We start from the raw sequence: 26,199 nt of genomic DNA, 5'->3' as shown, positions 1-26,199 counted from the left end.
CCGACTGAGCAGGATTACCCCTGAGACCCTCCAGTATCTCCTGCACCCAGTCAGCCATGGCCCTGCTGACCCATGCTGCTGCGATGATAGGTCTAAAAGTGGAACCTGCGGATGTAAAAATGGAGCGGAGAAAACCCTCCATTTGCTTGTCTGTCTGGTCCTTAAAGGCTGCCGAATCTGGGACAGGGAGAGCCGTGTTCTTTGAAAGCCATGACACTGGAGTGTCAACAGCCGGGGGTGTACCCCATTTGTCTGCGATATCCTTCGCAAATGAATAAGAGCGAGAGACGGCTGGAATTTTTTCTCTGGGCTATCCCACTCATGTTGGTAGCGTGGGATAGTACGTTAGGGGTGGTCCGCTCTCATGAGTCTTACCGACCCCAGCAGAGGCATCCGGCAGCGGGGCTAACCTTGGAGACCAGGAGTGGCCCTGACTCCTGTCACACCCTGGGTGTCAATGCTAGCCGTTGAATGTAGTATCCTCTAGGAGGACCTCCTAGAGGTCGTCCTACATCCTTGGCAGGACACTGAAAAAACTGAATTCGGGGAGTTAAGCAAGAGGAGATATAGATGGAGAGGGAGGAGTCCAGCAATTTTTTTTTTAGTATGTGTCCTGCCTCCAGCTTAACCCCGTGGTTCCTGTGTCCCCTAAGGCCGTAAGAGAAATTTGACTTTTAAGAAATAATCAAAAAAAAAATAGCAGTCAATCACATGAGTGTTTTCATTCAGCAGCTACATGCTCATTGGTTGCTATGGCGTAAGCCAAAATTTCAAAGGAATGGATCCCTGGATGTAGCTAAAACCAATGAGTAATGTATATAATTAATAGGTATGGAACCTGATATTCAGACCTAGTCATGTTTTCCAAAGGTTACCACTTCCCTGCATGGTAGCATTTCTTGGGATAAGTGTCTCCTGACTTGGGCATTGGTTTCAATCAGAGGGCTTAGTCCCACCATCTGGGGTTTACCTTGACATTGTATGGTGGCTTACCAATTTTATGATCATAACTTTGTAACTAAAAAAAAACCCTGTTTTTGAAAATAAATGCACTTGCATATATCCTAAATCATTTGTGAAATGCAACCAGGGAATGTGCATTAATCAATCCCCTCTCTCTTGTTTTCGTTTATATATTTATTGTATTTATATATTTTACGAAGGAGTGCTCCCACAGCCCCTCCTTTTTTGCAACTAGGAAATAATCAGTAATTCTGACATTAAAAGCTAAGAAGTTATAGGTCTAATTAAAACAGGTTTCCTTTTAGAACTTTGGGTGAGTGCTTATGTCCCCAGTGCCTTTCAGGGGATCTCCAACCCAAAACATTTTGCACAAGGAATCAAAAGGTAATTCTAAAAAAATTTCCATTATATATTAGTAAAACCTTTTCAGTAATTTTATGTTTTAAACTATTTTGGATTCGGCCGAACCCCTGAATCCGTTGCAAAAGATTCGGCCGAGAACTGAATTGGCAATTGAAAATTAGGGGTGGGAAGGGGAAAACATTTTTTACTTTTTTGTTTTTTGTATTTCCCTCCCGGCCCTAATTTCCATTTTTTTAATGGAAGTTCCCTTAAATTTTATCTTATCTTATCAACCTGCTTTTCTGTTGGCTGTACAATCTCCTGTCTCCCTGGGTTCTGTGCATTTTTTTACTTTGTCTGTAATCTAGCTGCAAGTTTTTTTTTTTATTATGGTTGAGCAGGCTTTCATATTTCCTGGTGTTTGATTTACTTATCTGTAGCCTATAAACCATTTGTTCTAGGACCTCTGCTTATCAGTAACCTGCTAGATTTCTACACTGTTCTGCAGTTTGACTTGTTTAGCCCATGATCTTTGGCCTTGGAGCAGACACACATAGCACATCTCTGTGCTGAAATGTGCAAGTATGCATTTCTGCAATGAATTCTGCTCCCTGTGTCTGCACCAAGGCAAAGCAATGTCTCAGACATACCATTAAGTGAAGTGGAGGATTCTAGGCCTCCACATATACACAAGCTGAGAAAATGCCCTGTGTGGCAGTATTGTAAAGCAAAGGAGCAGCAAAAATCACACTCAAAACATAGGCATGTACACAAAGTTTCTGGACACTAACCTGTAACCAGCTAAACTGCTAAAAATAATACCAGAATGCTAAAAATGTGCACTAATTAAATCCAATGGTACTTGGTCACCACTAAATGGTACACAGTTCAGTCCTCCTTGGGTTTTATACAATTCTATTAAAGTACTCCTTCCAAATATATGGCAGAAAGACCTATATTTGTCACATGATGCTTTAAAACAACCCGGTTTTCAGACTCAACGTTTATTGCATTTTTTCCAGCAATGACAATTTGGCACCTATCATGAGATACAAGATCTTTCTTCTTTCAGCGTATTTTATATGAACTTCTCCCTGCGGTGCACTTCAGGGTATGTTTTCCTCTGGTGAACAGAACTCTGAAGATCCTATATGAGTGAACAGAAATGTGGACTTCACATCATGATTTTTTTCACAAACTCAATTTTGATCTTAAACCTTAAAACAGCTGGTGAAAAAAGCACAACAGTGCAAGAGAAAGATCATGTACAATGCCAGTGGTTTTAGCATTTAGTTGCTGAAGATCTCCCTAAAAGGATCAGGTCAATCAAAATATTTTGTGCTTTTACCCTATGTTACTGCTTTGTTTTTGGGATGGCTAGACTATCATTTTTAATTGGTCACAGCCAAGAGTCCATTAGCCACCTTCCAGTCATATAGTAAACCACACATATCCATTTGCTAACTTTTTTTTTTTAAGCTTGGTATAAATACTATACCTAGCTTACATGGAGTGTCAAGGAAAGGTAACATTTGTCTGCTATCTCACGTATGATATCAGATTTAATCTAGTGCCATAAATACCCATATGTCAGATATGTGATGATTTAGCAGCACAGTACATTTGTAAACCCCTCCATCTTGTCCAGCATTGTTTGGTGAAAACGTCTTTAAAACAGCTTTTGTTTTCAGGCCTGAGAATCCATCCACTTTAACTCTGGAAGCAAAAGGTATAGATGATGGTCTGGGCTACCATTTTTTTTTTAATACATCTTGAATTCCTAATTTGTTTTGTATCAGATAATTCTATTTTCCATTGTTTGACTAGCTTACATGTTCTCAAAAGCACTGTTTTTTTATATAAACATGTTGACTGTGTCATCCAGAAACACAAGAATATCTAAAAGTGTCTTGATTAGATCTGTGAAATTTGCTCATTCTTGCCTGTAGCCAAATTCCACAATAAATGAATGTGATTGGGAGGCAAATAAGAACACTGGTAGTGTAAATGGCTTCAACTTCATACTGGATCAGCCAGGGGCATATTGCTCTATGGCACAAGGCTGGCCCTCAAACTATAAACCATACCTTGTCTTGGAAATAATAAAAGGTTTAACGTTTAAGCTATTCAACTATTCCCTCCCAGAGAGAAATGGTTGGCCCATGTCCATCCAGAGAACTGCTCTGCAGCCACCGTGCAATAAAAAGGTTAATTTAAAAAAAAAAGGCACAGTTCATGAAATAAATTAGTAAGGCTTCAAGTTTCTTTGAGTCAGTCATGGAATGATGGGGAGGTCTATCAATCACTTTTTTCTTGTTCCTCTTCTGGGTCCATTTCAGTTAGTACTGAGTAGCACAGAATCTGGGTGTATCGGGTCAGAGCAGCTGGAAGAAAAGTATGATAATTGAGCTTCACCACCAGTACAGAGACAATTTGCAATTAAAGGGGATATAAGTCATTAGTCATGCACTCCCCAGAGAGGGTAGCCCAAAATTAATTAAAGATGCACAGGGAATTTTTTCAGAGCCACATCAATCACCCTCCTCTTATCAACCATAGGTCAGGTTAGACAAATGACTATCCTTTTATGTGTATTGTTTATATTGCACATTATTTTGTCTTGGGCTTTTTGTCTTCCATCCAATTCATACAGTACCTAACATGTATGGCACCCATCAGAAATCATACCTGCAGCACGCTGAAGACATTGTGGCTTCCGTTTCTCAGGGACTCGAACAAAAAAGAAATAGACTGGAACTCCTGACAATGCAATACCCACTCCAATCAGAGAATTTATTAGGTCACTATACAGGGGCACAGCCACCAGGAACACGGTACAAAGACAGAATATGATCGGGAACACTAGACTGAGCTGCAGGTGAAAAAAAAAACAATTCAGAACACTGGGATAAGGTATCAGAAGGTTGCAGAGGAACAAAGAGTGCATAGAAGAAGCATTTTTAAAATATCTCATAACAGTATGAGGATAGAAATGGCATACAAGCGCCTAAGAGATCAGTAGACAATTCAAATATTGAGATGGAATATTGGTAGCTTAAACAAAAAGCTTTTTTTTCTTTTATTTCTTTCTTTTATTTCTATAAGGACAGGGCCACAAGGACAGCTCAGTCCTCTCTGATGTCCATTGTGCTAAGACCAGGGATGGGCACCCTGCTCAATATAATTTATGAGCCAAATTTATGAGCCAAAGGAGGACAGATGCAAAACAATACACAGCCCAAGACTGCAGTCAGATCAATATTCAGGCTTACTCTAAGATCAACAACAAAAGCCGTCCAAATGTTATAGTTTTTATCATTTTATAGAGTAAAAGAAATGTTGGGCAGCTAATGGTGGGCATGGAGGACTCCGGATGGGAGCAACATTAATTTTTGACGTCACAACAATGGTCGCTGTTGTATCTAAGTGCCCCCCATATTTGCATAAGTCAATCTGCTCATTGGCAAGGCTATCACAGTAGCTAAGCAACAGAGTTTCCACAAATAGCTCCTTGCAGCACTAACCAGCGAAGAGACTAATGGCTGCAGGCTAACTATGCTTGACACTCTTTGTAGCATGCATTTACTATATCAGACAAACCTCTTAGTGCTATTTGGTCTGGGTGTAATAAGCACAACATGTATCCAAACTACATCATACACCAGAGCACACATTATTTACATCTTGTGTGTCCTGTTATGTATTACATTGTAAGTTCAGACTAACTATGAAAAGAGGGCAGTTTCTACAACATTTCTAATGAATAAGCCTCTCTTTTCTTACCATATACCGATTTGCTTAAATTTGGTCATGGGCTGCAATGTGCATTATGGGCACTAGAAGTCAGTGCACAAGCTTAAAATTTCATAAAAGCCAGGACATAGGGAGGCACATTGATTAAAGGTCGAATTAGACTAAACTCGATTTAAGTTTTTTCTCGAATGTCAGAAAGGCTACTAAGATGTTCAAATTGGTCCCTGGAGAGAGTATGATAAATTTTGAAATTCGAATAAAAACTAGAATCAAGTCTGGATAATTCACAATTACAATTTGAGAGTTTTGACGTTAAAAAAAAAAACCCAGAAAATTCGGCCCTTAATAAAACTTCCCTTTAGTATGGTAAATACTGCTTGCAACTATAACTACTGTTTAAAGGAGAACTAAACCCTAAAAATGGATGTGGCTAAAGTGTCATATTTTAAATACTGAACTTATTGTACCAGCCTAAAGTTTCAGCTTGTCATTAGTAGCAATGATCCAGGACTTCAAACTTATCACAGGGGGTCACCTCTTGGAAAGTGTCTGCAACACTCATGCTCCGTGGGATCTGAGCAGCTGTTGAGAAGTTAAGCTTAGGGGTTGTCACAAATTATCAAGCAGAAAATGAGGTTGGCCTGTAATATAAGCTGATGCTACAGGGCTGATTGTTAAATTCTGATGCTAGTTGTACTGGTTTCTGTGCTGACATGTACTAATTATCTGTATTAATTACTAATCAGCCTTATATTGTGACATTTATATTCTATGCGTACTGTATATTGTGAGTGGGTCCCTAAGCTCAGTAAGTGACAGCAGCACAGAGCATGTGCAGTGAATCAGCTGAAAAGAAGATGGGGAGCTACTGGGGCATCTTTGGAGACACATCTCTACTGCTAAAGGGCTGTGGTTTCCTTGGGCTGGTACAGAAGTCCAAAACATAATGTACAACATTTCTAGCCTACTTCTTTAGTTAAGCTTCAGGTCTCCTTTAATGAATAAATAGTGAATAAAGTACCCCCTATTGTAAAATACAAGGATATTATAAGTTACCAACCATATTTCCCTGACCATGTTTTTATACAGTTATGGAACTCCTAGGTGACTTTTAATATCCTTATATTTTACAACAGGGGGTCCTCTTTTATAACAATACACAAGAATATAATTTACAGGATATTCATGGCTCTTGTGTTTTATAAGAAAATACTCCAGGGTAAAGACTGGCTGGAATTAGACACATTAGTTTTGACAAGAAACTGCAAAGTGCAAGTGTAGCTGAAGGGACAGAAACAAGAAGAAACCCCCACTGGACAGAAGACAGAATTGACCAGGCAATAGTATAAAGATTTGGTAGATTACATTAATAAGTGAGTAAAAGTGGAGAAAATAAGACTATAAAGACAGGCATAATGAGAAATATAAGGTAGAGCTGTACTTGCCTTAAGTGGCCTAGGTCGGTCTGGTTCTTTCCAACGCAGATATAGCTGCCCAGCTATAGAAAGTCCCACAAACAGCCAGTAACTGAAGCTATAGTAATTAATGAGCTGGAAGATGTCTTCAACACAGAGATACACCAGAGCCATTGCACCCTGCGAGATGGACAACACTTATAATTGTGATACACTAATCTCTAGAATTCCAGTAATGCAATAAAGAGAGCAAACTGCTGCTTTGTGTTGCAGAAAATATACCAATATCTTCCATAATCTACATAGATGTTCCAATGATTAATATTGCACACTTACATTAAAGAGAAGGGCAGGTATGGGTGTAAATCTTTGCACGTGGATCATACTGAGTGAATCAGGAAGGTGGCCCTCCCGAGATCCCACAAAGAACAGCCTGCAACCAAACACACAAATGAACTTCAGAGACAGTAATCAAAGGACACTGGTATTAAAGAGACAGCAGCAATCTTTGCATTGATTCTCTCTAAGTTAACTTTTAGTTTGTTATAGAATGGCTAATGCTAAGCAACTTTCAGATTGGTCTTCGTTTTTTTCTTTTTTTATAGTTTTTTTAATTGTTAGCCTTCTTATTCTGACTTTTTCCAGCTTTCAAATGAGGGTCACTGATCCCATCGAAAAAACAAATGCTCTGTAAGGCTACACGTTTATTGTTATTGCCGCTTTTTTTTACTCACATTTCTATTTAAGCCCTCTCCTATTTATATTCCAGTCTCTAATTCAAATCAATGTGTGATTGCTAGGGTAATTTGGACCCTAGCAACCAGAGTGCTGAAATTGCAAACTAGAGAGCTGCTTAATAAAAAGCTAAATAACTCAAAAAACACAAATAATAAAAAATGACAGCCAATTGCAAATTTTCTTGGAATATACATCATACTAAAAGATAATTTAAAGGTGAACACCCCCTTTAAGTTCCCTCTCCCACTAATGTTCATATCACTTTAACAGGTGTTTTAAAGGGCAAATAGGAGATTAAATTGGGCATTTATTTCTTATAAGATAAACTTATCAAGTATTAATGAAAATTACCCATAAAAGAACATGCAATCCAAGGCACTCCTATTATTGTCACCACACAACTCAATATCATGGTTCAATATTAATATATTATCTCTGACACAATGTATAACTACCCTGTATTGTGATTTTGCTTACTGGTTTTTGCCTAAACTTTTAGCTCCTTTATTTCTATTTTTATTTTATGTGACATTAAAGCATTGATGGCTGATCAGATTGCAAGGGATGACAGCAAGTTGCTTTCCAATGCCTGCAACAGACAAGACTGCAAGTCATTTAATGCAAATGACTCCACACAGTAGACAAGTAATGAGTTTATTACTTATTATTAGTTTTAAAAGGCTGTTTTTTTATTTTATACTAAAGGGGTTTCTTTCAGTTAACCTTTCTTATGCTTCACATTATTCTACCTTATAATCACAGGCTAATGTCAAAATTTTTACATTTATCCTGATCCAATAACAAGGATGATTTTAGTTCCAGAAAAAGGCCAATTTTGCTACACAGGTTGCTCTTTAGTTTGTACACTGAAGTGCAGTTGAGCATAGAGGCTGTTTTAGCAGTAAGGGAAGGGCCAATGTCATAATACCTTAGGTTTTATAATGAAACGTTGGACAGGCAGTTGCCCCTATACATTTGGCTATACAGTGTAAGACTGCCAGCACAAGGTGCAAACTGTATGTATCAGAGAAGCTACATGTTCAGTGCAAGACGTCACCACCAGTGGAGAGAGCTGAGCTTGTGCTGTGTTACAGGAATGAATCATCCATTTTTTCCAACAACTTATTTTTATATTTTAAAATACAGTTAATGAACAATACTAATAAGTCAGTAAAACACTCATAAGATCATTATAGCTTTAAAAATAGAATCAGCAAAAGGGGAAATTACTAACAGTTTTGAATCCCTGTCATATGAGATTGTAATGAGGCAAAGGGCAAGTGCTGAACAATCACTTTGGTGGTGACAGGGAGAGGACTGAGAAGGATATTCTTCTCAAAAAAGTTGCCTTGTTTTTTTTATCTAGTTCTTTGCTAACTCCTTCCATGCCTGGGGCGTGCCTTATTATCTTTCATATCAAAATATTTGTGGCTGAAACCTATTAAAATGATAATGCAATATAGAAAGTTCTACCCCTACATTAAGGGGCAGATTTTTTTTAATGTCAAAATTCACACATTCAAATTTTAATCCCCTAATTGGAATGTGAGATTTATCACACCTCGACCATAGATTCTAATTCTAATATTCACCACCTAAAACCTGCTTAATCATTAACAAGTCAATGGCAGATCCATTTGAAGGTATAAACAGGCTTACTGACATTCGAGTTTTTTTCAGAGGAAAAATTTGATTCGAATTTCGTTCGTAATCTAATAGAATACGAATCAAATTTTTGGGTCGTTCCCATTCAATCGAATTTCAGACTATCACATTTTTTCATAAATAACCTTTCAATTCAATTGTGAGTACATTAGAATTTATTACAGTAAAAAATTCAAATACATTGGAAATTCGACCTTTGAGAAATCTGCCCATAATAGTAGGTATCAGCATTTTAGTAGAATTACAATAAAAGGAAGCCCAACTAAAGCAGAGTGGTATTATTATTAATAATAATAATAGTAATAATAATAGGTAAAACATCTCCAAATAAATAAGCCCAGATATATGCACAAAGAAAGTGCTTCATCCTTCCCTTATAAAAGTTATTCAGGGGCTGAAACACTGGGACTGTTCCCCATCATGTCTGTAATAAGCTAAAAACACATACAGGCAGCATCTAGCCCCAAAACGTCCTATCTTTTCTAGTGTATCTCATATTTTCCACTGCCACCATTGCTTATATTGTTTATTCACAAAAATGCTAATGCCCCATATTAGTGCTGCCTGCTCAAGGACTGGATCATATTAAAATGATCATGTCATACATAGAAAGCTATGAAACCCTTGACACTGGGGGTAATAAAAATCCTACCTCAGCCTACCAACTTCCAGTTGGACAGTCCTGCCATATATATTTTAGAGATCCAACAGATATCTGCCACAAAAGTCAGCTGGGATACCCATACTGGCCTGTTCCTCAATAATACATGCACTTCCTTTGACACATACAATTCATGCAATATATACTTTCCTGAAATTGTCTTCATGTGTGTGTGTATGGGAACATATGGACAGTGATCCATAATGAATGACATCCCAGACAATAAAAGTCTTCCTGGTTGTGTGCATTGTGAACGTTTCTGAATGGAGACTTTCCAGATGGGGCATTGTACAGCTGATTAGCATTACTTAGCCATTGTCCTACTGAGCACCACACCCTATAGCAGATGTCAACATATACCTCTGATAATATTGAATCTTAGTATGCACTCACTGAATGTGATCGTATGCCAACAGAATATGTCTACTTTCTCTATTATGCTCGTGTCACTTATCATTCTGATGCGTGGTGATGAGCGAATTTATTCGCCAGCCATGGATTTGCGTCAAAATTCTAAATTGGGAAATGTGCGAATTTGGCAAAATCCATAAGAAAAAACACCTACTGACTTTAATGCATTTGGACAAAAAAGTCTCTATAAGAAAAAATCGCCCATTGACTTTAATGCAGTAGGACAAAAAAAGTTGCCATAAGAAAAAACACTAATGCATTTTGGGTAAGAAAAATTGTCACACGCGTAAAAAAAAAAGTTGTGCATAAAAACGTCCATTGACTACAATGCGGTTCATTAATTTTTCGTCGTTTCGCAAATTTTTTAGCAGTTTCACGAATTTCTAGGCAAAGCGAAACTGGACAGATTCGCTCCTCACTAGTGGAAACCTTTTTTCACAGTCAGTAACAGACAACACATGCAAATATGTATTTCTGGGCTCAAATCCACTTGTCACACAATCTAACAGACATTTCCCATACATCTAAATGACAGGAGGTATCTGGTTCTTCCACAAACAGGAAATGTTATCTGTGCCAGTGGCCTTAGTGTTTACTAGCTCTCTGGGGGATCAAAAAGTAGAAGTTGAGGGGCTACACATTTGCCATGTCTCCAAAGAGCAGCATAAGGCGTAATATATTTAGTTCCTGCCATTGTGATGAAATGGCAACATCCACAAGACATCAGTCTGTCACTGGGAGAACTGCCATTATCATTTTAGATTTAAATTGGTCTGATGAACAAAGAAATGATAGAGCTATTATATACAATTGAACAGTAATCACTAGAATTCATCAAATCAAAGTAAAATGACACTTTGAAAAAAAGTACTTCTTTGATTACATTATCCCTGCATGGGCCAATGTGAAATATATTGAAATCAATTACTGCTGCATTCTCTATGGATCTATAGCAATGTCTGGCAAGTTATGCTGGCTCTTCCATCCATTAGGAGTCTGACTACTATGCCATACTGGTGTGTTCTATGCTTTAACCAACATACTGCTTCACTTGCACTGAATGGCAGCCTTCATGTCCTTGCTATCTTGCACTCCACACATCATAAACTGTCAATGTAGCAAAAAAAAAAAAAATCACCTTGGTTTCATACTACAGACAACTGGTCATGAAATACCCAAGTCATTTACAGTGTCATGCTATGTTTAGATAATGTGTCAGATAATCTGAATAATGAACAAACCCTGTCTTAGCTGTAGAGAAACATAACTAAGTCATTTATTACACAGAAACAAAATAGCAGCTCCCTTCATGACAAGAAAGACAAGTTGGGTGAGAGTACAGGGTATTCCCAGTATTCAGACGCAGTTCATAGCATTGATTTATTCTGCAATGTCACACTGATGTAACAGTCAACATGTGAACTACTCATAACGGATACATTACAATGTTTGTAAATACTTTCACAATTACTTGCAACCAACAAGGGTCCAAACTGCTTTGGAGAGGAGAAACAAAATATAACTCAGACCAGAGAACATGTTATTTGATACGTTATGTTATGTAATACAATGAGGTAAGCTTTCTGATTACAAGGCTCTTCCAGGTTGTTAACAATAGGTAAGTACAGGGCCACGGTGTAATTAATACATTGTGGACTGTACTTACCGCCTGTGCATCTAATTTACGGAATGGTGCAACGTGCAGGTTAAAATCCCCTGTTTAAAGTGCTCTAACTCTGCACTAAAGATCCCAATTTTGCCAGGATCTTGATGACCACTCAAATTGTCCAAAATATAGACAAAGTTTGGCACTACACATGTTGCAGAACTAAAAGGAACAGCATTTATCAGGCGAATATTGGCATTTGTAATTCTGCAGTATCTATAGTGCTGAAGGCTAAAGCGGTTTATCCTCTTTAAAGATTTGTTACCTGGATGCAGCAAGGATAGATGCATTGAGGCCACCAAAGCAAGACAAAGCAACAGCCAGTGGTATAGTCCAGTTAAATATGCCAAAAATCTGATCAGCAAAGGTCTGAAAGAAACAGAGATGAGTAGTATGATGGTGATGAGCTGCATAATATATTTCTACAAACGGAATTACATTTACTGATCTGCAGACCTTGCTCTACTAGCACAATTTCTTTCCACCAATCTTGATCTTCTATTATAACTTCCCCACTACTACTGTGTTTTTTACACTAATGCTCTGGTTACATTCCAGACAAAATAAACTCTCAGCACTCAACTATTCTGAGGTACCAATCCCAGTATACCTTGTAACAGTTGACAGCTAGAATCAACAACCTTGGCATGCTAACTCTTTATATTTCCTTTATATTCATTCTTATGTGCAACACTCCATTCCATGCATTTTCTTAATAACTGTCTTAAACTCTTAACTCTCAAAAATGTTAATACCTTTCATAGTTGCTTTGTTCCATCCCTATTACTCCCAGTTTTTCTCTCCCAACCCCTCTGTATGTATTAATGTATAGTTACCACAGCAACAGCATCACTGGCAAGAATTTCATTGATATCCAGCACGGTGTAATAGGCTACATTGGTAAGAATGTAAATCACTGTCACAATAGGCATAGAAATTCCAATGGCCAATGGCAGGTTCCTGGAATTGACCAAAAAAAAAACAGTTGTGATGATCTGCCTTAGCTTTCATTACATATCCTCTTGTTCATCATTGAGGCCAATGAGGGCATGGGCTAACCAGAAAATTCCCTGATATACAGTTTTCTTGTCCCAGCTCTCCCCAGTCCCATAATTGATTGCAGATCTAGGAATGATTTAGCCACCCATGCACAGGGTCAAATCTTGGGCACCCCCTTCGCTAGTTATACTTCCTTGATATCCCAGGATAGTGCTCCTGTTTCATAAAAACTGCCCAGAGGAATTTCTGTAGGAACACAACATTGCAATCTTCTTTTGCTTCTTCGTTCTTCTCTTTTGCCTGGGGCCAAGTGTGCATGCACAGTAGAGTGAAAGGCTGTCTACTTCTAAGTTTAAATTTTGACTCTATTGTGCATGTGGCCCTGGACCTAGTCTTTTTCCCATATCTAAAACTTGTCTATAAAAGTGTTTCATCTCCAACATTTTACCTCTCTGGGTTTTTTATTTCTTCTGTGACAAAGTTAAGTGTGTCCCATCCTGAGTATGAGAAAAGTGCAGAGTACAATGCAAGAGCAATGTCACCAACATCATATGAGGAGCCAGCAAAGGAATTTTCAAAGTTTTCCGACTGACCTGAGAGAAAGTGAGAGAGGCATAATATGCTTAAGAAGCAGAAGTAAAGAAAAATATGTGATGTGAATGAAACAGTAAGACATGCATAATGTCCTACATTATATCTCTTTCGTTAGCAAAAAGATAAAAAGTTGCTTATGGAATTTTGGTATGGAAAAGATAAAAACAGGACAAAGTTATAAAGTGTGTCATTAAGGAAAGATAGTCAATCATATAACAAAATTGAAAAGGGCAAAGGTCAAAACATATTTAGAAGGAATGAAATAAGCATGGTGTTCAGGAGGTTAAAGGGATACTTTAGAAGCTTTAACAGGGCTGTGCCAATATGGCTGTATAACTCTTATCAGTGCCCACTCCTTGCACAGGCGTCCTATGCCTTCCCCTGCCTTCTTCATAGAAGAAGAAGAACTCACCCTGTTTAGCTTCAAGTAATGTGGCCATATGAGTGACATCAAGTTTGGGGGGGGGCAAAGAAAAGCCCCCATAGGCTAAGGAACTGTTTACATTTGCCCTCCAGGTAGTGAGGACTTTGCCCAGCCAAGAGACTCATAGAATGCTGGACTGGAGGCAAGCAGCATTGTCTATTTGGCAGACCCAATATACCAAGGGGGCAGAGCAATCTATATTGAGCAACTTGAATTTCAGCAGCCACTTAAACATTCAATTCATTTCCAGAGTGCTTGCGCCACACGGCACACTTATTTGGTGTTGGAAGTATAGAATAACTTATTTGATGGGGATGAGTGTGAGCGTTAGCGGCTGCGGTGGCAAGGCTTAAACATTACCTTCATAGAAGCTAGGGGATAAGCAAAAGGAAAAAAAATTAGATCCTTCAAGCTAGAATCCTGACTAAAATGCACCAGCTTCAGGACCTTCTCAGCAGTACAGAAACACATTACATGCATGTACACCATGTCAGTGCCTACTTACCTTGACAGATCTTTACAATTCCAGCTATAATGACAGCAATCAAAGCTAGCACTTTGGCATAAGTGAAGATATCCTGGACCCGGGTCCCCCATTTTACATAGGCACAATTCACAAAGGTAAGGAGTGCTGGAAAAAAGAATGTATAAATACATTGTAAAGAGTGGGTACGGAGGAGAAAAGCCAAAAAGAAATAAGAAATGAGTGGTAAAAAAAGGGAGTAATAAAGATTATCCTTTCCTCTGTCTACTCCCATCCAAGTTTGTGTGTCAACGAGGACAAGGACACTGTAGTTACATGTATCTTTACTGCCTTGATGGAGTCTTTAGTTCACTTCCTACCAATGCACCTTTGTGGTGTCTGAATGTTGATTTTGTGTGTGTGTGTAGATTTCCACCTCTCTCCTACAGTTTCTACACTTCACTGACATACATACAGTTTGATTTGATTCTTATAAATATGGTCTCAGTGAATGCATGGCTGTGGAAGGGAGCTTAGATTGTAAGTTCCTCGGGGGCAGATAAGCATGTGGTAGACTAAATATTCTCTTTAAAACAATATTGGTGCTACACAAAATATTATAATGGCTCCAGGTTGCTTATAATTCAAAGCTGTTCAGTTTTCATCCAGGCCTCACATATTTATTATAGCCATGCTTTATCCCTTGGAATGACTTCTGAGATTTACAATTACAATACTACACATATTGCATTTGAATAGATTTAATAAAAAAAACACCAATAAATGTTGCCATTTATGGGAGGCAAAGAATCAATTTGGGCCTCACCAAATTTACAAGCACATCTCACAAGCTAAAAGCTTTTATAAGCTGTCCTGGAAATAGGAACCCTACATGACCATACTGAATATTCCTGAATAGTCAAATGAAAACATGTTAGTCTATGTCTTCCTAAAATCATCAGCTCAAAAGAATACGGAATTGTTTAAAAACGGATGCAATACATATTATGTCCCTGCATATTTAAGTTCTTTCTGTCACTGCAAGCAGGCATTAACAGTTCAGAATACATTCAGCCACTACAACCACTGATAACCTTTGTGTTATAATGGGAAATAAAAATCTGAAAGAGGTTATTTGCCCATGTCTTTCCTATTTTAGTGATAAAAGCATTACTGCTTGTTGTGCAACAAAACAAGCACAATCTCTGCTTACCCTTGCTCACATGGGGGCAAATTCACCATGATGCGAAGTTGCGCCAGGCGCAACTTCGCCGCACTTCGGCAGGCGTAGTTTCGCCAGGGCTCCGCAAATTCACTAAAATGCGAAGTTGCGCACAGGGGTAGCGTAAGGTTGCGAAGTTGCGCTAGCGTTGATTCGCTATATAAAGCGAAGTTACGCTAGCGAAGGCTAATTTGCATACGGCGCGAAATTCAAATTTCAATGGACTACAAATGCACTACAAATGCCTAGAAAACCTTCAAATCAGCAAATAAAAATTTTATTTTGCCCTACACATGTGCCCACTGTCTAGGTAAGTTGCCATGAGTCAGGAAATGTAGGGGGGAGGAAGGGGAGCCCCAAAAAAATTTTCGATCTTTTTCAGCCTATCAGCCATCATGTAGAAAACACGCCAGCGTTTTTTTGGGACTTATCCCTATCTACTCTATTGCGCTTCGCCAGGTCTGAGGTGGCGAAGGAAGTCTAGCGTAAAAGGTAGCATTCAGTACACTGCGCAAGTTAGTGAATTTGCGTAGTTTCGTCGCTAGCGAAACTTCGCCTGGCGTAAGGTTGCGAAGTAACACTAGTGAAACTACGCCAGCGTTCGTTAGTGAATTTGCGCAGTATCGAAAATGCCAAACGCTAGCGAATTAACGCTAGCGTTCGGCGCTTCGCGGCTTAGTGAATTTGCCCCATAATGTTTGCAGATAGGAAAAGACAGATAGTTCCATTCAAAATATACTACCGAGTAAGCTCTATTATGCTGATAAATATATTCAATTTGTACAGTCTTTACAGACTTCCCCTTTCTATGTAATATACATCATTGTTGGAAATATTTCTTTGTACACGACAGCTGGCAAATGTGGTAACATCACGTGGATCATGCGACTGACCTGCTGGAGTCAGCAAAGGCTCTCACCACTTCCTTTAATTCAGACTGAAAATCCACTTGAGCTCACAGCATAACTCGGACCAAAACCAGTTAAATTAAATGAGGGTGCAGTACACAAGGTAGACTGGGCAGAAGTAAGACCAGGTAAGGAAGAGTGGTAAAAAATAAAAAGAAACAAGGGCGAGAAGGAAGTATAAATAGAAAGCCTAATCATAAGAGAATTAATACAGAAGAGAAATAAAAGCTGTGACACCCCCCCTAGTGTTTCACTTCCATATGTGATGCACACACACTGGAGACTGCACGAGATTCATACAGGAAGTTACAGTTCCTCTCTAAAATGCCAGTTTCATGGATTTCCATCAACAACACAAATGTAAGCAGACTCTCGTAATCAATAAATCTACTGAAATGAATATAATATATAGTAACTAGAGTCACAAAGAGCCTAGTGTATATTCCATATAACCCTTGCTCAGTGATATGCCTTTGAAAAGACTTAATGAAACATATCTATTATAAAAGATTATGTACCTATTTTTTTTTTAAATAAGTCATCTCCAAGTACCACAACCTGTATAAAGCTTCATAGTGAACATATGTGAAATACAAAGGGTCATTTACACAACAGGAGGCAGTATGCAACGTGCAAAAGAAAAAACAGATTGTTTGCACTTTGCATACTGCATTTTGCTGTTTACACATTACCCACAGGCCTCTTCACGCCATTTCAGAGGACAGAGCCCCTGCACTGCACTAGGCAGAGTTTTATACAAGAGAGGCTTTTCAAAGGGTCCCAGCTGTAAATCACTAATTACCATTCATAAGGATATAGTTTACAGCACATTCATGGCTCTTGTGTATCAGAAATATTATAGGTATATATATATTACATCTAGGAGCATCACAAGCACGTGTCATCTTTAATAGGACATGAAAATCAAACCTGCCCGAACGACATCTGGCAGATTTCTGGCCAGATATCACTTGTGTCCCATACACAGGCAGATAAGCCGCAGACTCGGTTTAAAGGTCTCAAATCGGCAGCTTAAAGGGGACCTGTCACCCAGACATAAAAAATCTGTATAATAAAAATCCTTCAAATTAAACACAAAACCCTAATTATTTTTTTTATGAAAGCATCCATACCTGTTATAAAGGTATTTAAAAATCTCAGCTGTCATATATACCTGCCTCTATGCCTCAGGCATAGAAGCATGGCAAGCTATTACTTTCACTTTCCATCCTGCACTTTTTAGATGTTACTGCCCTCTCACATTCCCCTTTCCTCCTCACTGCTTATATTTGCTGGCATGGGTACTAGGTTCCACATTCTGGCACACAAACAAAAATTTGTTTTGATGCAAAGTTTTACTTAACATTATTCACAAAATGGAGGCTGCCTGCTTGCTGTGATTGTGAATTCCTAGACTGAAGGAAACAAAATGTTAATTTATATAGTGTAAGTAAAGTGTATTTTGCTCAACTAACACAATAAAAAAGAATTTGGAAATATTTCTTAGGGGGACAGGTCCCCTTTAAATCTGCCCGTCTAAACCACCTTAAGGCATGCTTTAATCTCTAGAATCACGGAAGGAGTCCCATTAACTTTCCATGAACTAAAGCATGCACAGCATTATATTTTATTACAGAATATCTTACCTATACAGCCTGCTGCAATAAGTCTGTTAGCAGCATAAGGAGATCCACATGAAGGGAAGATAGGCTGCAACATATAGTTGGAAAATGTGATGGCAATGACAGCTTGGCTTGTGGGCTCAATGATGAGAAGAGATGTCCAGAGTCTGATAAAAGCCACAAACCCCCCGAAGGCCTCTAGAATATAGGCATAGCTGGCCCCAGACTTGGTGATTGTGGTCCCAAGCTCAGCATAACACAAAGCACCAAAGATAGAAAAAACACCTCCGATTGCCCATATTACCAGTGAGAGGCCATAGGAAGCACTGTATATTAAGACTCCTTTGGGTGACACAAAGATTCCAGAACCAATCATGTTCCCCACAATGAGGCATACCCCATTCAACAGAGAGATCTCTTTTTTCAGTTTCATGGACTCTTGCGAGCCAGAGTCTGCCGTGGAATCCTTTGTCCCATTAGGGACTGGCTCCTCCGTGGAGGCTGGTGTGTATTTAGTAGAGGTACCCATGTTGGAATATAAGGGTCAGCAGCAAAGAATCATGTCCTGGCAGGAGAGAGAAGGAGGATTAAAGGATTACAATGAGCAACCGTGCACATAAAAATGTAAAGCCATATCTTTGCCGACTTAAAATCCTCTTCATTTAAAGAGATACTGTCATGTGGAAAAAAAATTCAAAATTAATCAGTTAATAGTGCTGCTCCAGCAGAATTCTGCACTGAAATCCATTTCTCAAAAGAGCAAACAGATTTTTTTATATTTAATTTTGAAATCTGACATGGGGCTAGACATATTGTCAATTTCCCAGCTGCCCCAAGTCATGTGACTTGTGCTCTGATAAACTTTAATCACTCTTTACTGCTATACTGCAAGTAAGGCTAAGGCCACACTAGGCGATAGCGCCGCGATTTGACTCGCGGCGACTTTTCGCCGCGACTTTTAAGCCGCAATCGCTGGGGAAACTTTTGCGCTGGCGTCTATGGGGAATCGCGACAAATCGCCAGCGTAAAAACACACGCGGCGATCTTTTTTCTATTGTCGCTCGAAATCGCCTCGGCGATTTCGAGCGACAATAGAAAAAAGATCGCCGCGTGTGTTTTTACGCTGGCGATTTGTCGCGATTCCCCATAGACGCCAGCGCAAAAGTTTCCCCAGCGATTGCGGCTTAAAAGTCGCGGCGAAAAGTCGCCGCGAGTCAAATCGCGGCGATATCGCCTAGTGTGGCCTTAGAGTGATATCACCCCCTCCCTTTTTCCCCCCAGCAGCCAAACAATAGAACAATGGGAAGGTTACCAGATAGCAGCTCCCTAACACAAGATAACAGCTGCCTGGTAGATCTAAGAACAGCACTCAATAGTAAAAACCCATGTCCCGCTTAGACACATTCAGTTACATTGAGAAGGAGAAACAGCAGCCTGCCAGAAAGCATTTCTCCCCTAAAGTGCAGGCACAAGTCACATGACTGGGGGCAGCTGGGAAATTGACAAAATGTCTAATCCCATGTCAGATTTCAAAATTGAATATAAAAAAATCTGTTTGCTCCTTTGAGAAATGGATTTCAGTGCAGAATTCTGCTGGAACAGCACTATTAACTGATGCATTTTGGAAAAAAAACATGTTTTCCGATGACAGGATCCCTTTAAGGTTTTCTACTCTGTTTTGAGAAGCTCAGTACTGCCTAAGGCAGGAGTTCTGCATCAGTCATAAGATGCACTCAAATTCTTTGGCTCTGTGGCAAATAATCAAATTTCAACTACAAGAGGTCCTCTGCACTCAACCCATTATCAATATATTTAAGACAGAGACATTTTGTGCATACTGCTACTAAAAAATGCCTTACCCTTTAAACAACACAGGGATTGTTTGTCCATATATTGCAATATATTTAAGCTGGCCAACTACGTCAAAGTCATCCCATATCTGGCCAGTCCTACGCTTAATTTCCATCTGATTCATTAAGAATTCAATTGCTTAATTATACATTTTACAAAGGGACTAAGTTTTACCTGCAACTTACTAGCTGCTTTCAAAGTAAAACTCCCAAACTTGGCTGCCCTTTTATTAGACACCAGTGGGATCACCTGACTATAGCTGGGAGGGGTGGGAGCTACAACATGGAGCTGGTCACTGCTCCTGTATAACTATAACACACAAGGGAAAGTTGTGCTCACCACTATTTTTTAAAAACCATTAGGCGGGGGTGCAATGAGGCTGTGACCACAAAATACATATAGTCAACTACAAGACTAGGACTGGCCAGATATGGGATGACTTTGACGTAGTTGGCCAGCTTAAATATATTGCAATATATGGACAAACAATCCCTGTGTTGTTTAAAGGGTAAGGCATTTTTTAGTAGCAGTATGCACAAAATGTCTCTGTCTTAAATATATTGATAATGGGTTGAGTGTAGAGGAACTCTTGTAGTTGACTATATGTATTTTGTGGTCACACCCTCATTGCACCCCCGCCTAATGGTTTTAAAAAATAGTGGTGAGCACAACTTTCCCTTGTGTGAAATAATCAAATTTGACAACACACCAACATTTTTGGTATTTTCTTGTATAAAATATCATGGGATTCTTATATCCCCGAAGACAAGTGTTTTCCAACCCAGGCCTAGGTTAGGATTAGTAAACTTTTGCCCTTAAAGGGCAACATTTCCTAGTTATTTTAGTTTCCTATAAATGCTTAGTAAAACACATGTATTGCTTGAATTTAACACTACATCTGGTTTGGTATTTCAGATTCCAAACCATCAAACTGTGTTAAATTACATATCCCAACTTTTTGTAATGGCTGTATTATGTTCTACCTGTAACGCATGCCAATAGCAGACAGATTGAAAATGTAGGATTCTGAGGGCCTGGGCCATGGTGCAATGTACTGATAAGAATTTCTTGAGCAATAAAAAGGATCAGCATCAAAACAGACTAGGACTTTCAACTGCAATCTGCAACCTGTTATGCATTCTTGACAAATTAATGAACTAATACTTTACTAATTAATGGGCCAATGCATTACTAATTAAAAGCACTAATCACTGCTTTAAGTCACAGAGCAATAAACCTCTACCTACACCTCTTGCACCAATCTGTGAGTTTTCTGAGTTTGAACAGCAATTTTAGCTCTCTTGTCTTTCTGGAATGAACTTGAAAAACAGTGTAAATCCTAGGGTATTTCCTGATATTGCGAGCAGTCTAAAAGTCACGTTTATAATCACTGGACACTCCTAGATATGAGGTGTGGGTAATACAACCAAACTTTTAAATCTTGCAATGTATAACACTTAGGTGAAATGGCATAATATCCTGCACTAGTCACTTATGGCACCACCTCACATTTTTTTGCATTTTAAATTTGCTTTGTGCATGCAGCATCCTGTTCAGCCAAGTCTCACCTGTCAAGCTGTGAACACAAATGAATGTAGTATATATTAACACCCTAAAGATTGACCCTTTGCTAAAACTGTATCTCTTTAGATTATAACTGGACCAGTTTGCAACAAAAGGGTAACAATTATTACAACACTAAAATAGTCACAGGATTGCTTCTTGTAGCAGTAATCCACTTTACACATTAATACCAGAACATATATTTAAAATAAAATACCCAACCTTCTAACAAGATTACTGACAGTGCAGACTCTGCAATAAAGGAATTTCATAACTACACTGATAACTGTAAAGTTAAATCCTTGTTCACCTCTGTAAATTAACCAAAGCTTGGCCAACCTAAGGCCAATATCCTCAATTCCCTTAAAGGGCACTTATCAAATTAAAATTGTTTCTCCCACCAGAGGTGCAGGCTTATAAAGCCCACTCTTCTGCTGGGGACAACAATACTATTTGGGCCAGAAAATGCTCCTAGTGAGTGGTATGCCGATGGCCATGTTTGGTCAGACACATACACGTAATAAAATCACACATGTACGCACATGAGCTAGCAGGGTTCTCTCATTATTCGATTGCTTAGACTGCCATAGCACTCACTAGAAGCACAGACACACACAATTTCCCCAAAACACAGAATTATCTCACCATGCTGCTCCAGAAGTTTGACTATGTCCCACCACTAAGAACACACATCTGTAGTATCATTATAAAATGTAAAGAGCACAAGCCAACGCAGTACTTTGCTACAAATTACTTTTTATTCAGTACAATAAAATGAACCCTAACAACAAGTTCCTGGTGGTTAGAGATCCCCTTAGCAACCAGGTAGTGGTTGAATAACGAATCCTAGTATACAGAGACACCAACCTGGTTACATAACCCAGGTGCATCTTAGCCACACCCTGTTCCACCCACATACATTGTCATTGTAAGTGACTGGGTAAGAGTTGGGAAAATCAGGGTGTTCCCAAAAAATAAGGGAGAGTTGATATGTCTGTGGAAAAAAAAGAAGAAAACAAGAAGTCTCCTACGCTAACATCCAGATATATTTCTGGTTAAACATCAGGGTAAGTCTGACCAATTGCTGAAAAAGAGACATGGGCCTGAACCCAAACAGTGTCTTTTTTATTTACCTATTATCAGTCCTATAGTACAAAGCACTGTGCTACACCATATGCAAATACTTTCTCATCCAAGCACATATATTATTCACAAGATCAATAGAACCCTTTCAAAAGCCCAATAAAACTCAGTTTAATAATTCAATTTAAGAACAGCATTCTGTAATCATAACTCAAAGGGGTTCTTGATAGACTATATTCTGTTGTGTCATGTATTGATGACACTTCATTTGTTGGCCTATTTTATCATGAAATATAATACATTACCATGAATGGTCACTACTTATTGATTTTTGAACTTTACTAAACATTCACTATCAGGCCCGGACTGGCAAACTGTGGATTCTGGCAAGTGCCAGGGGGGCTGCTGTAAGATGCCATAGACAGTCACTATTTAGTGGGCTGGCGGGGAACTGTTTGGACCTCTGTGTACTTGAAATTCTATTTTGAATCCCAGTCCAGGCCTGTTAGCTATGCACATATTCCTGGGCTTAATCTACCTTTATCCACTAGGATGCTTTGCTGTTATAATATACAACTAATACGCACAGGTAGGGCTGTCTAACTGGAGGCCTGTGGGGTATTTCTATGCCATTAAAGGGATGGTTCACCTTTAAGTAAACTTTTAGTATGGTATAGAATGGCCAATTATAACCAACTTTTCCGATGGTTTTCATTATTTATTTTTTATAGTTTTATAATTATGTGCCTTTTTCTTCTGACTCTTTCTAGCTTTTAAATCTAAAAAAAGCAAAAAGGCTACACACTTATTATAATTGCTACTTTTTACTGCTCGCCTTTCTAGTAAGGTCCTGTCCTAGTCATATTCCAGTCTCTTATTCAAATAAATGCATGGTTGCTAGGGTAATTTGGACCCTAGCTACCAGATTGTTTATAATGAGCAGCTGAATACAAAGCAAAATAACTTAACAACCTTAAATAATAAAAAAATGAAAACCAATTGCAAATTGTCTCAGAACATCGTACTAAAAGGTAACTCAAAGTTGAACAACCGCTTTAATGACTGTTCAATATTGTTTTCATGACACCGAATACAATCCATGACCACGTACTATGTCAGCCAGCTCTGGTCGGTGATTTTAAATAGTTATAGGTCAGTCTTGGCCTGATATATCAGCACCTCAATATTGAAAGAGCTGGGGAGCGCTGCCTTTGGGTATTGGCTATAATAACATGTATATATAAGAAATGAATTAAAAGTCAACCACAATTACAATGATGCTGCTAATATTAAGCATACTCTAGCCACACAGTGAACATAATATGAAGACCAATATTTAGCAGTATAAATAAGGCTTATGTATACATCCTAAGAGCTGTATCAGAGTAATGAAAAAACTGTATCAGAGTAATGAAAGGCAAGCAGTAGAACCTTGCACATAAATACAAAAAAACAGATAGGAAAGCTACATGCTGTACGTCCATATCAAAGATTAGTAGAATGTACCATATCCTGAATAGGGGAGTACTGTGCAGGAACCCATTCGTTGATAAGCCACTCTGTATTTCTCTAGCTCTTATTGAGCGCCTCACTTATCCCATTGGCCTTATTATACACATATGTACACAGCAGCAGACTTTTTTTTAAACATATAAATCTATTTTCTGTTTCTACACTGAAATATTATTCTGTGAGACCACAAGACCCCCCTTTATACGCGCCTAAGGACCGCTATAGTATAAGTGCGCGTCAGCGCGGATGACGGCGAGTCAGCAGATGAGATGCGACTTTGACGAATCAGTGCGCTTTGGGTGGACGAAAGAGCGTCAGTATGAATGGGAGAATGCGACGTATATTTGTTAGAAGAGAAAGGTCTCACAAACTCAGTTAGTAGCACCCCTCGTTCCCAGGTTAATACCTTGTGCAGCTTCCGAGTCCGACTGATCCCGGGGAGCTAGAGAGCGGAGCAGAAGGAGAGCAGCGCATATAAGAGACAGGGGAGGGGAGGGTGCAAGGTACAGGAATATGAGGATTTCGAAAGGCAAGCAAGATCACTCAGCGAATTCTCAGAGTTGTGGAGAAAGCATTTCTTATCAGCGGGGGGGGGAGGGTCGCCACACACGAACACAGGGCTGGGGAGAAAGGAAGACAGTGGAAAGGTGAGGGTCGCGCAGTGGATGAGAGGCGGAGAAAGGGCACAAGAACTCTCTCCCATCCCCCCCTTTACTTCTCCTATTTGGTGTGACAATGTTTGTTGCTTTAACGCTCTGTGTCCTTTGCACCGGTCTAATAACCCCCCAGCAAGCTTTGTGAGGCTGGATGTGGATTGCTGGGATTAGGGCGAGAGGCTGGTTGTGTGTGTGTGTGTGTCGGACTGTTGTCAGGGATTCGGCTGAAATCCCCGCCTCAGCTCAGGCAAATCCTCTATTAGCAGAGAATACTTTACTTACTTACAAAGCACCAAAGGAATGTTTGTTACTGGGCACAAACAAGCAGCAATGCAAATGGCCTCTTGCAGTCACCATGGCAACCTAGCCTGAGGGGCAGTTGTGTTAGGGACCCTAGATATTCCTCCAACTAACTTACTTGTACAACATTAATGTACAATGTTAACGGGGTCCCTGACTAAATGTCGCACCAAGAAAACATCTGCCCCAAAGTATGTGGTGGCAGCAGTAGGGTTGCCACCTGCCCGGTATTTTACCGGCCTGGTAAAAATGGTGGTTGATCCCAATGTTATTAATAGGGAAAAAAGATAAATATGTAGGAAGGCCGGTAATTTTTTTCCATAAAAGGTGGCAACCCTTGCAGCACATAAGGGAGCACCCAGCTCTGGGCTATTAACCTACAAACATGGCAATAAAGCTTCTGAACCATGGAAGTCATCTGAATAGATAATGCTTACATATCCATAGATTTTGCATGGATATTTCTTATAACACGCCTGGTTAAGGGGACATTTGCTGGTCATTTATTATTGCTAGGAACCAGGTCTGGACTGAGAGTCAAAATAGGCCCTGGCATTTCAGGTACACAGAGACCCAATTAGCCCACTCCAGAGGCCCAAACAGCCCCCACTAAATATTATTGACTTTCTAAGGCACCTTATAGCAGCCCCTCTGTGATTTACCAGAGCTCACAGATTGCCAGTCCATGCCTGCTAGGACATATAGAAGAGTATCTGATATGTCAATATCTTCATTTATCTGATACCCTCTATTGTGTATGGGCCCGTGATTGTATTAAAACTGGTCTGCAAAAGGGAAGTTTACACTATGGATATTCAACAGCACGTCCATACATTGCATTACATCCATTCCCAAAAACACACTATGAGCAGAGGTCATGTACAGTCTGATTATGCAATATCTGAATGGAAAAATAAACCCCTTAGCCATAACACTGTGACTGACCACTAAATATTTTGGAACATAGAACAGTGTGAACAGAGGTGAGTCTGCTAAAACTTCACCAGGGCACAGATAAATGGCAAATGCTAGCTGGTTAGTACCAAATACCACTTGAGTATGCACTAGTTTGATGTGGTAAATAGAGCCGCACAAGAAGAGGAACAAAAAGAGACTTTAAACAAGGAATCAAATTTGCCGAGACTAAGAGGGTTCTTAGTGAAAATAGTAGAGTGCTACAGGAAAAAAGATTCAGGATGCTGACCCAGACATATATAGAATATGAAAACACATTTCTGCTGCCAATTATAAAAGGGAAATAGCAGCGCTCAGGGTAATGTGTTGTTTGTCCTACATGGATGGCATTAATTCAAAGTCAGCATTAGGACAGTATTCTCTCTAAAGGCTGAAATATGTTTACACTGTCCAATAAAATATCTAAGTTACAC

At 39.2% G+C, this 26,199-nt stretch overlaps 1 protein-coding gene across 2 annotated transcripts; it reads right to left on the bottom strand.

The window, feature by feature from the left end:
• Positions 1–2,293: 2,293 nt before the first annotated feature.
• slc7a7.L (solute carrier family 7 (amino acid transporter light chain, y+L system), member 7 L homeolog) lies at positions 2,294–24,281 on the bottom strand. Of its 2 annotated transcripts, none has more exons than XM_041579880.1 (10): positions 19,872–19,892; positions 17,871–18,411; positions 14,137–14,262; positions 13,062–13,206; positions 12,451–12,574; positions 11,880–11,983; positions 6,810–6,906; positions 6,504–6,653; positions 3,994–4,177; positions 2,294–3,689 (listed from the first exon to the last, which is right to left on the bottom strand). In XM_041579880.1, exons 2-10 carry the CDS (start codon positions 18,373–18,375, stop codon positions 3,604–3,606), a joined length of 1,521 nt encoding a protein of 506 aa, XP_041435814.1. In that variant the 5' UTR covers positions 18,376–18,411; positions 19,872–19,892; the 3' UTR covers positions 2,294–3,603.
• Positions 24,282–26,199: the final 1,918 nt, after the last annotated feature.

This window comes from Xenopus laevis, chromosome 1L, assembly GCF_017654675.1.
Source record: "Xenopus laevis strain J_2021 chromosome 1L, Xenopus_laevis_v10.1, whole genome shotgun sequence".
NCBI classification, from domain to species: domain Eukaryota; kingdom Metazoa; phylum Chordata; class Amphibia; order Anura; family Pipidae; genus Xenopus; species Xenopus laevis.
Note: the sequence above shows the minus strand (reverse complement) of the source record. Positions and strands in the feature narration are given on the sequence as shown.

Excerpts from the sequence above, each read along its gene's own strand:
- slc7a7.L (XM_041579880.1), bottom strand. The coding sequence starts at position 18,375 with ATGGGTACCTCTACTAAATACACACCAGCCTCCACGGAGGAGCCAGTC. Across the intron at positions 12,575-13,061 it reads GAAATAAAAAACCCAGAGAG|GAACCTGCCATTGGCCATTG; the intron begins GTAAAATGTTGG and ends GGTCAATTCCAG. Across the intron at positions 11,984-12,450 it reads CCAGTGATGCTGTTGCTGTG|ACCTTTGCTGATCAGATTTT; the intron begins GTAACTATACAT and ends TGTTTCTTTCAG.